General features: G+C 39.3%; 1 protein-coding gene across 2 annotated transcripts in view; it reads left to right on the top strand.

Moving 5' to 3' along the window:
* The window catches only part of Adcy9 (adenylate cyclase 9), a 113,116-nt gene that overhangs the window by 69,567 nt on the left and 31,474 nt on the right, over positions 1–12,075 (top strand). For both annotated transcript variants that reach the window (XM_063226400.1, XM_013141971.2), the window contains exon 2: positions 5,195–5,385. In XM_063226400.1, the coding sequence (XP_063082470.1) occupies positions 5,195–5,385 (191 nt within the window). The remainder of the gene's footprint in view (positions 1–5,194; positions 5,386–12,075) is intronic.

Raw genomic sequence — 12,075 nt, 5'->3', positions numbered from 1 at the left:
GATGATTTACACTCTGGTATCTTATGATATTCCAGAATAGTTTTCCTAAACCTTCTATCCCCTTCAACTACAGTCTACAATTCATTGTAAAAATTCCTTCATTGTGTCTGAACGTCCTGTCAGTATGTGACTGGGATTCATGTAATTCACTAATTGAAGATATTGTTCATTCCTTGCTTACTGTCCTCCTCACTGCCAACCTGCCACAAACCTGCTTAATTATTTATGACATTCCTCAGTTTACTCTTTGAGCTATCCCTGAGCACTGCTCAAGACCCTCTCAGAAGCTTTCCTCTTTTGTATTTCTCACTTTATGTATACTAACTCATATTAGTACTCACAGCAGCCCTGTGAAGTGGCATTATTACTACATTATAGTACAGTGTTTCCTTTTCACAGATGAGGCTGAGGTTGACATTGAAGGAAAAGTTTTTATCTCACTGTTTCTGTAGCTAGAGCAATGTTTTTCTACCCATGTGTTTCAACCCTTACTTTAGGTCCTTCAGTAAGGACTCAATGCATGTTTAATTTGTTGGGGAAGTGATTGAATGAATGAGCAAAAGAACAAATGGAAAACTGTACTTGGAATACTGTACTACCTTCCCGGCTGCTGATGGTTGTACGCAGTGCAGCCTTTCACTTTGGGGCCTTGGTGAGGACTCATGGTATTAAACCACAGCTCAAGGGTTGTTTAGAGGAGGGAGCTCTGGACTCTGAAGCTTGTGGCCTGTGTTAGCATTCAGCAGGGCAGCATTTATAACACCCAGTTCAGACATTAAGAGAAAATAAAACCGCATGGTCACTAAGTGAGTGAGCAGTTACCCACATTTGGTTGTGATGGCAGCACACTTAATACATGGCTGATAGAAAGCAGGGAGCATGGGAGAGGGAAAGAGAGAGACAGTAGGAGAGAAAGGTGGGGAGGGCTCTTCTAAAAATTGATTTCATTAGACTGGGGTTCTAATCAAGGTCAAATCAAACAGCCACCCTTTGTTTTTTCACCTCCTTGGATAAATCTGTCTTGTATTTTATTGTTTGGGACTTCATTTTTTTAAAAAAGAGGTTAAATTTTTTCCAACAGTCACTTGCTTTTAGAATCTGTGATTTATCATCAAATAGAAGATCACCTACAACAAATGAGTTATGGTGATTATTTGTTTTGCATGGTAATGGACAGACTTAAACTCATCCTAAGTGTCTTAGTGTGAATAGGTAAAACTGTTCATTTTTTACCAAACTTTTGCTCTGCAGAAACGATTGGTAATTGTAAAATAACACATCTCTAAATTTGTAAGCCCTGGTTATTTAATAGGTTAAGAGTACTTTTAATTTTCATTCTCCTTATTGACTGATGTGTGTTTTAGTTTAAGTAATTTTCATAGAACTTGGCCATGTAGACCTAGTTATGAGGAAAAGTGCAATGCAAAGTGAAAAGATGTTTTTAGAACATTTATGAGCTAGCCCAAGTGAGTTATTTCTCTTACTTTTATTCTTCAGATCATTAGTAATGTCAGCTTCTAGGCAGTTGTGTTATGCTTTTACCACTTGTGTCTTAATGCATTCTTTCTTTGATAGTTGTTCTCTTTCTGTTGCACTGATGATTGGGTGCTTGATTCTTGGTGATTAAGGATGTCCCCAGTGCAGGAGTACTGGAGAAATGAGCAGGACAAAGAAAACAGTGGTTGCCTTTTTTTTTTTCCTTAAAAGTGACTTTGTCACTCTCTCAGACTACACTGTTAACCAAAACTGATCACCAGGCATGCAGTTTTTATCCTCAAAGAATTTGTGATAAATAGTTATCCTTTGGTATCTGTGAGAGATTGGTTCCAGAACTCACACGTGAACACCAAAATCTGAGGATGCTCAAGTCCTTTTTAAAAATGGCATAATATTTTTTCATATGACCCTGATGTATATTCTCTCATACTTTAAGTCATCTCTAGATTACTTAGGGTATCTAATACAATGTAAATGCTATGCAAATATTTGTTATATTGTTTAAAAATAGAGATGAGGAAAAATTTATATGTTCAGTACAGTCAGAATTTAGTTTTCAAATATTTTTGATTCACTATTGAATATGTAGATGTAGAATCCATGGATAAGGAGAGCTGATTATGCTTAAGACTACTTAAGGGAGGCTGGGGATTTAGTTTAGTGGCTCAGCGCCTGCCTGGGAAGCCTGAGGTCCTGAGTTTGATTCCTGGAAAACTCCCCACCCCCGCCTGAAAAAGGGTATTACTCAAGGATGTTAATCTCCTCAATATACCCAGCTGTAGACAGATTGCTTCATCAGATGAAAATGCATAAGGAAATGCCTCCCCACTCTGCAACCTTTTGGAAAAGTAAACACTTTTTTTTTTTTTTTTTTTTGTACTGGGAATCAAACTCAGGACCTCAGCGTTTGCCAGGCAGATTCTGTGCCACTGAACTCAGGCCCCCTCTCTGCAACCTTTGTAAAATGAGACTGACAAAGACATTAATGTTGGTGAAGTTGAAATTAATTATCAAGAAAGAAAATTACAGATCCTTTATTCTACCATGTGTGTTGTAGTTAACAAAATAAATTTTCTAGCTGCCTTATTTTGACCTTCTGCTTCACAAGAGCCATTCTGGTGAACTTAGACCCCAGGGCCTATGTGTGTGGTTATTCATTAAATCATTAACTGTAGCAAATTAACATTCCAACTAGGCTTGAGGTCAGTAACCTAGTTGGGTAGCTAAGTATTACCTTACCACACCCTCTAATATCTCTCCAGTTTAGGAAACAGACTTCATGTTGAATTTAGCTTTCCATATTGAAACGTAAATAAAAATATATATTAAATTGTTCCCCAGACTTTCTTGCTGTGGATACCTGAGTATGTTTGACCTTTGTAACCCTAACAGTATCATGTCATCCCTAAAGAAAAATTCAAATTAGAGACAAATTTGGAGCAATTATTGATTATGAAAGATTCTTGATGACAAACAGGTCAAACACTGTGGTGATAATAATAGCTAAGGTTATCAAGTGTATATTATGCTCCAGGCACTGCTATACAGGCTGTGTGTGAATCACTTGAGCCTTACATTAGCCTATAGGAGGAAACTGAGTTTCAAAGGAATGAAGCAGCTCACTTAGTCATTCATTTAGGAGGGGATGGAACCTGAACCTGACTCCAGAACACAACTCTTTGCCCCTTGCATTAACTGTCTGAAACAAAGCATTGCTTCTTGTTGCCAGATTTGGGGTTATGTTCCCCACTTCCACTATTACTCTCTGACTTTTATGTACCCCAGCTCCCTTCCCACTCACTGTGGCTGGTATTTCCACTAGATCTCTGGCTCATCCTCAGCCTCATGCCTACTCATTACTCTTTCTTCCCTTTCCTGCTGTTAACACAGGATGCAGACTCTTGGTGGCCAAGCACACTACACAGTCTACTGCTTTTCATTTGCATATTCCTCCCCCACATCCTCTCCGTCCCTGCCTCTCTAAACTCAACATCATTCTTCAGCTGTACCTACCAAAGACCCCTTTTGAGGGGACCTCCTCCAGTAAGATATCTAATGTCACCTACTGCCTGGTGATGACTGCCTCAGCCCTTGGCACTGGGCTGACTTCACTTAGAGGAAACTTCCTCCAAACTTCTGTTTGAGACTGTGCTGCTGTAATAGAATACCACAAACTGGGTGATTTCAGATATTTATTTCTCACAACTGTGAAGACTATGAAGTCTAAAAACCAAGGCACCGGCATAAGTTTGGCTGTCAGATGAGGGCGCATCTTTTGGAGATGAGTGCTCTGTGCTCACAGGACAGAAGTCAGAAGTGCAATGCTATAAGGACACTCATTTCTAAATGTCTTAATCCCATTCACAATGGAGGAACCCTCATGGCCTACTTATCTCTGTAGGCTGTCTTTCAATACTCCCATATTGGCAACCCTTGAATTTTGGAGGGAACATATTTAAGTCTTATTTTCTTGCCTTTCCTTTTCTTTATTTTCTTTTCTTTTCCTTCCCTCCCTCTCTCTTGGCCTCCCTTCATTCCTTCCCTTTTTGCTGAAGGTACTTGAGGTTAAACCCAGGGATTCATGCATACTAGACAGATACCTAGCTATGCTAGACAGATTCCCATCTGCTAGACAGATTTTGAGACAGGGTCTCACTAAATTGCCCAGGCTGGCCTCAAATTTTTAATCTTCCTACTTTAGCCTCCAAAGTAGCTGGGATTACAGGTGTGTACCACTGTGCCCAGCTGGAGGAGATACTTCAAATCAGAATTTCTTCCTTTCTGAGTCTTTGTAAGGTGTCCCTCTCTCATGTGCCCTGGAGCACCCCAAATGCCTTCATCCTATGCGTTGGCAACTTGACCACAATCAAACGTGCTTGTTATTCAGCCCGTCTACAGATGATAGGCTCCAGGTTGCAACCATGGTTGGAGCATCCATTTTTGTTCTCCCTACACCTGGCACAGTGTATGATAGACAAAGGAGTGCTTAATAAGTTCTTGAATGAACAGCAACCTGTATCCTAATTACCAACCTATGACAAACCTCAGGGTTTTGTGCATCGAGGCATGTATCAGGGGTCATGATGCAGAGGGTGTGCTCAGCCTTATGACAGCATTGCTGTCCTTGTAAGCTCAGGGCTCTTCAAGTCTAATTTCTAAGCCTCCTCTCTGCTTTAGGTGCCACGTGCCTCCAGGAAAATCTCTCTGTATTTTTCTTGAAGTGCTGGAATTGAGCAGGAAGCAGATAAACAGTTGGCTGGATGAAGGGACCTATGTAAATTTGAAGCCATCTTTGTATCAGGACAGTCCCTTATTTGGAATGAAGGTTTATAGATTAAAATCAATCTAAGCACTGTATAGAACTGACCATCAATCTGCTTTGCTGCTTTCACAAAGAGGTCACAGGACCTTTTCATACAGGAATTTTTTACTGCTTATTTTAGCCCCTGGAGGTAAAATATACAGCCATTATTCAGGGAAAAAAATGTAAGTAAATGGTATATCTTGGAGGCATATGGTCTCCCTGAGGCTACATCTGTCTGAGAAGTCCATGGAAGGCAGCTGTAAAATAATGACACACGTTTTCACTTTACTTCCCACCTTTCAGGAGTGTGTTCTACACAGAGAGCAAGATCAAGCTGCATTTCAACCAACCGTGGTTTCAATCTGTGCTGATTGTAATTTTTATCCATCATAGGTTTGAAGACATACCTGATTTCGGGTCAGAGAGCCAAGGAGTCTCATTGCAGCTGTGCAGAGGCCTTGCTTTCTGGCTTTGAGGCCATTGACGGTTCACGGGTGTCCTCAGGCCCTAGGGGACAGGGGACAGCATCATCAGGGAGTGTCAGTGACTTGGCGCAGACTGTCAAAACCTTTGATAACCTTAAGGTTAGTTTTTTTCCTTCTTCTAAAACTTTATTAATTCTACAGTAGAACACGTGAAATAATAAACAGCTGGTAGCAAACTACTCAGAATGCCTTTCAGTTTGGTTTTCACAGTTTTAAAATTTAGTGTAAAGTTAGCAGCATTTTGCATTTTTAGTATCCTTGGTTTTTAACATATTATGCATCTCCATTTCCTTTCCACATTGCATAAAAGTATTTCACACTTGGGTTATTAGTTTTCTCTTTCCACAACATATGATAGCTCTTCGGATTTCTGAAAGCTGATGATAGATGACAGTAAAGATAGTTTTCCTTTTATCTTGCTTGGGAAGCTGATTTCTATTTTATTTCAGAGACTACTTTCTGATATACTCCATGTCTCTTGAAATTCACAATTTTTTTTTTTTTGGTCTTTTTCATTTTTATCAGTACCAGGGATCGAACTCACAACCGCACACTTGCAAGGAAGGTACTTACACCACTGAGCTAAATCCCCAGCCCCGAAATTCACAATTTTTTTTGACTGTCTTGATATTTTGTTGGTGTGGGTAAATCCTGTGACATAGCTCATTGAAAAGAATACACATTGCCAAGAACATCATTAGCATTGTGCCACAGTAAACTACCCAGCAATTAGCATGATCAACTTTAGGCTATGAAATCATTCTCATTTAAGAGCTCTTTCTCAATTGTCACAGTGGATTTAGTTCTCCCACTGGTACCTTCTGTTTATTTTTATGGTTTAACTATCTGTGGTTTCCATTTTTGAAAAGAGAGTGAGACAGTTATAACAGTTCTGCCTCACTGTTTTGAGCTCTTAGATTGCAGAATACAATATTCAGGACGATGGCCTACTGTACGGCTTTAATCCAGCACGTTTCTACTTCACCACATTCGTTAGCAGATTTGAAAGCTAGTAGTTAGTCCTTAAGCTTAACAGTCTTCATAATGTGGCATTCAGCTGGGATATCCAGGTTATCTTATCATGTTGGAACCCATCATGCCTGTCATCCAGGTAATTATTACATTCAGGTTTATTGAGGGTGCTTATATATCATTTTCTTTGTGTGCATTGTAATTTCTCAACCTTGGCATTATTGATATTTTAGAATTGATAATCCTGTGTTGTGAGGGCTGTTCTGTACATTCCTAGACGGTAAGCACCATCTCTGGATCTGCTTTGTGTCACTAGTGACATCCCTTTCCCATAGTGGTGCCAACCAAAAATATCTCCAGACATTGCCCAATGTTCCTTGGGGAGGCAGAATCACCTCTGGTGGAGAGCCACTGGGATAACAGTAAAAGGCCTCTCCTCCCATGTTCTTTCTCTCTGTGCAAGAAAGTTAATGTATCTGAACTTTCCTGAACATCTACCTGCTTTAGAGGTGGCCTCCTTATTTGGACTGATGCTTTGCATATCAGAGAGAGGAGCTTTAGGTGCATGGACTGTTACTAAGCAAAGCGAGGGAGGAATCCAAAAATGTGGCTTTCCGAATAGGGTTTTATTACATGGAGACAAACAGTTTCCTCCTGGCTTCATACTGAGCTATGTTTAAGAAGAAAAGTAGATTTAGCTAAAAGCCCAAAATAAATGATATGTTGTGTTCTGCCATTTTGGATTATGCATGTTATGTGTCTGTCCATCAAGGAATTCAGTGGCTGAGTTCATATATCACATACCATATTTACAATTTTTCTGACAGTGATTTCATACTAAATTCCCTTGAAATTTTCACTTACCCTGAAAGAACGGTTCTTGTTATAGTTGTAGATATTTGCTTTGATCTGGATGGGCAAAAACTCTTTAGAATATTTCTATTCCATCTATACAGTTTCCAAACAATATCAAAGTGTCCTAAAAATCTTATGATCTATTAAATTGACTGTGGAATTTGAGGGGAAAAAAATCTCTGTGCCTTTTTCAAAAGGGAAAAATGAACTGGATCATGAGGTATAATTTGTGGAGTATTTTGATGGTTTGGGCAGGACGATAGGATATCTGAGAAGAGAGCTGTCCCAGAGCATTGGAATTTTTTGGATTCCACAGTTGGATTGGAAAGAGCATAGAACATGAAGAGATGAAAAAGCAAGTCCTACTGCAGTGGAGCCACCAAGTGGAACACTTCTCAGCGTCCTTCCTCCCCTTGATCAAAGGAGAATAGGGAGTAATTATGAGTGAATTGAAAGTACCATAATCCTAAACTGCACTGCAGAGAGAAAAAAAACTGAAGCTTTAAAGATAGTATGGATTATAGTACAACCTGTAAGACCCACGCCCATTAATCTGACCTTTAAGACCTTATAAGAGGTTTTGAACAATAGAAATGTAAAATGCCAGTTGCTTGCTCTGTGGTTTTCGGTGAACTTGTCAGTTACTTGCACATGTAGAGCTGGTATCGTGCCTTAGTGATATTGTCTGCGCTAAGGTTAGCTTTCAAATATTAGGAAATCCCATCTAGTTATTCCTAATCCTTCACCAGGGTCTGTTGGGTCTTCCTGCTACTATGCTACTTTTGCTTTGTTGCTACTTATCTCTCTTGTGGACATAGTGAAATATCTGGATATCTGTCCCTATTCCTGCATTCCAGTAATCTTCCCTCTTGCTGCAGAGGTCTGGTGTAAGGCAATGTTTCTTAAAGTATGTTCCCTTGAAAAGTAGTTTCTCAGTATAGACATAGGTGACATATAAAAAATAACTCTGTGGTCAAATTAATTTGAATAATTCTGGATTAACCCAGAAAGAGTTTCTCTACTACTAGATTTATTTGAGCCTTTAGGGCACCATTGAGCATTGCTCTCTTCAGTGAGGGCTTTAGTGTAGTATTCTCAGGCTTCTCTGAGCACAGATTATTTTTTCAAGCTGCAACACACAGGGCAAGTGCCATGAGTGACCATATGGAGGAACACTTATATAGTAGAGTTCCATACTAAGACCAAGAAATTAGAGAAAGGTGTTCAGTGAATAGTCATGGAGTAAGTGTGTCCCTGTTTTATGTTGTTGCCTCCAAGTATCCAGGTAACTCTACTTCCCTGAAGTTTTCTGTGCCTCCCTAACTGATTTCTTCAGTTCTTAGTTCTTTTTAGTTTGTGCCCTTTTTTTGTCTTTTTTGAGACAATTGCCTCACTGTGCAATTCAGGCTGGCCTTGAGCTCACTTTGTAGCTCAGGCTGGTCTTGAACTTGCAACAATCCTCCTGCCTCAACAATCCCACCTCACAAGTGCTGGGATTACAGATGTGCATCACCATGCCCAGTTTGGTTTGTACCATTTACTCAGATATCTATGGTTTTAAACCTTTGTCCCCTGTGAACCTTCTTGTGACATCTCTGAATGCAAGATCTATGAGTTAAATGATTTATATATTTCCCCAAAACAGAGAGATAGATAGTTCTGTGGAGCCAGACTAAGGAAAATGAAAGTCAGAAGCCTAGGCAGAACTGTTGGAATTAAGGTAATATCCAGGAAGGTTTATTTTTACTCCTATATGTCCCATATAATTATCACATGTTCCTTTACGTTCTCTCCAAGTTTACAGCTCGAAAATTCTTATCTCATATCTCATTGAACACTCTGAATATTTTAATCACCTACCAGGAAGTCATAATGATATCTATCAGTGCCTTTGGCCCTGAAGTTATAGGTCAAAGGGAATTCTACCCACACCCCAGTCTTAGCTTTTCTGAGTGACCATCAGTGAGAGTTTCTCATCAGGAGGGATTACCTAACAGGGAAAGGCATACAGTGCTAGAACCATAATAACACAGCTTTGCACCTAAAGCATAGGGAGATGCCTCCTTGGAGAGAAGAAGAGGAGCAGAGAAAGGCCAAGACTTTGCATTCCAGCCTCTGGTGCAGTGTAGGTGTTGTAAAAATCTTGAACTCACAACAATGATACTTTGATCCGACACAAAGCTATAGCTTTGGGGCTGTGATGAAATTACATGATTTCTCTAAGCTAGAGTGTCCCTTGTTGGTGAGATGATGGTAAGGTGGAAATCTTTCAGGGTTGTCTGTCTGGGATGAGCTGAACCCAGGCCTGTGAATGCCAGATTCAGTCAACACAGGGGCATGCATACAGTCAGTCACTCCAGCAGAGCAAAGGATGCTGACCAGGCAGGAGGAGAGGAGGCCTAGGAAGAGGCAGCGAGGTAGTTGCAATTGCCCACTAGAACCACAAAGGTCTTATCTTCTCCACTGTGATGTTTCAAAGGTGATTCTTATAAATATTGCAGTCAGTCATTGCTGTGGGGATGGATGTTTTCTCATACAGTCAAGCCTCAAGTAGGACATAGGGCATGGGCACCTTGGCCCAGTGAATGTGACATCATCTCTGGAGCATGTGTTTACCCCCATTTTATTTATATGAATACTGTGTGTTGGGTGGATCAGGACTATACCTATCGATGAAGATAGCTTTCCTAACATCTTTGTGAATAATAGAGAAAAGGAACCTGAAATTGGGTGGTTTTTATCATATTAGTCCTAATTAGTGAATCATTGGAGCCCTGAAGTATCTTAGTTTACTAGTGAAAGGTCTCACAGAATATTTCTGCTTGGCTAGTCTGTAACTTATCTTAATTTGTTCTTCAGAACCTTCGGGCTCTGTGCTTCCTGGGGTTACTGCAAGTTTACTGTCAGTAATGAAGTTAAAGATACAGATTTGCTCCCATTGGGCTGATTTGGAGAGAACCTGTCCTATTTTCAGAAAATCCATGCTTCCCTTTAAGGTCACTATCCCTGGGAACCATGCTTCTGTGACATTCCCTGTGACTTTTTTTAATGATGCTAAATAAAGAGTCACTTCTTTTACCTCTTTATTATTTGTATACAAAATTATTATTGAAATAGGCTCAATCAACCCAACTTGAGAGAACAGAGGTCTCTTTAGTTACATAAAATTTAGAAATTAAATAAGTATGTATTGTAAATGGTAGTCCAAATTGATAATGGTGATAGTTGTGCAACCCTATGAATATATGAGAAATGATTGAAGTATGCAGTTCAAGCAAGTGAACTGATTATCTTGCTAAATAAATCTGTTTTACAAATACATGAACAGTAGCCTTCCTGTTGGCTCTGATATATCAATGTAAGCAAATTTTTTCTAAAAATAACTTTTCAAATTTCATCTATAGTTTTAGTTGTATGGTTTATTTCAGTAAAAAGAAAATATATCAAATATAAACTGATAACTCTTCCTCACAGAAAAATTCCAGCTAGTAGATAAAAGAAATGAAGTAATAGAAAATCATAATTTGAACACCACAGTAATAATCACTACAGAGAAAGTCTACCAGGAGCTCTAAAAACTGTGGGCAAGAGTTTGAGGAGAAAAAAGGTATTTGCATGGTCTTCAAAGCAAGCTCCCTAAATAAGTATTAATTGTAAAAGAAAAAGCAACAATTTTCTAATGAGCAAATCCTGGAGAGCTAACTCTCACCAGGTAGTCAAGGCCAGCATCACATTAAGATGGCAAACCAATGTTGTGTGCCCCTCAAGTGGTATGCTGAGAAGGGCATCTCACCTTGGTCACTTTCTTCCCACAAATCCCAAGCCTCAATCTGCTAGTGAGAAAGCATCAGGTAGATCAGAATTGAAAGACTTCTGCAAAACACAACCAGGATGGTTCAGAAATGTCAAGGTAATAAAAAGAAAAGATAGAAAAAATACTACACACTGGAGGAGACTATGAAGACACAAGAACTAAAAGTAAACTAGACACAGTGGCACAGGTCTATAATCCCAGCACTTGGGAAGCTGAAACAGCAGGATTATTGCAAATTTGAGCCCAGAATGGAATGAGTGAGTTTAAGACCACCGTGGGGAAAACAAAAACCAGAAAGCTTGCTGGGATTTGGTGGTACGCGCCTGTAATCCAGAACTCAGGAGGCTAAGGCAGGAGGATTATAGCAAGTTTGAGACCAGCCTGGGCTACAAAGTGAGCTCAAGATCAGCTTGAATTATATAGTGAAAAATCCTGTCTCAAAAAGACAAAAGACAAAAAAAAAAAAAAAAAGCCCGACAGTAGCATAGAATCCTGGGTGTGATTTAGGAGCAGAAAGGGTCATTAGAAGGGAATTGGAACCATGTAAAGAAAGTCAGTAGTTTATTTTATAATAAAATAAATTATTTTAATTATTTACTTTTTCTTTTTGAGACAGGATTTTTCATTATATAATTCAAGCTGATCTTGAGCTCACTTTGTAGCCCAGGCTGGCCTCAAATTCGCATTAATAGTGCATCCTGCCTCAGACTCCCAAGTGCTGGGATTACAACATGCACCACCATGCCTGGCAATTTAGTTTAATATTATTATGTAGCATTAATGTCTTAGTTTTAATAACTGTACTATGACTATGGCTGAAGAATGTTTATGAACTATCTTTCCCACTCCTGTAGTCAAAAATTATTTTTACAAAGGATGTATATGAACTGAAGTGGAAAAACATGTCCAGCATCACTTAACTAGCATCAGGCAGTGCATTGCAGTATTGTACATAAGTGAAATTTCCAAAAATTCCTAATAACTGTTTTATTCTGATTTTCTGATGCACAGTGACAGTATTCTTTGCCTGACAGTCTGCTGAATCTGATCTAATCTGTTCTTGACTTGGGTCCTTATTAACCAGCTTCCGTTATTAAACCCAGTGGTCACATTGGGCTGATGAATTAAATGAGTAATTTAAGGTTCTC

The sequence above is a fragment of the Cavia porcellus genome, unplaced genomic scaffold, assembly GCF_034190915.1.
Source record: "Cavia porcellus strain 051 isolate PalLab524CR breed Dunkin Hartley unplaced genomic scaffold, mCavPor4.1 scaffold_16, whole genome shotgun sequence".
NCBI classification, from domain to species: Eukaryota; Metazoa; Chordata; class Mammalia; order Rodentia; family Caviidae; genus Cavia; species Cavia porcellus.
The sequence above is the reverse complement of the archived record's forward strand: the minus strand, read 5'-3'. Positions and strand labels throughout refer to the sequence as shown.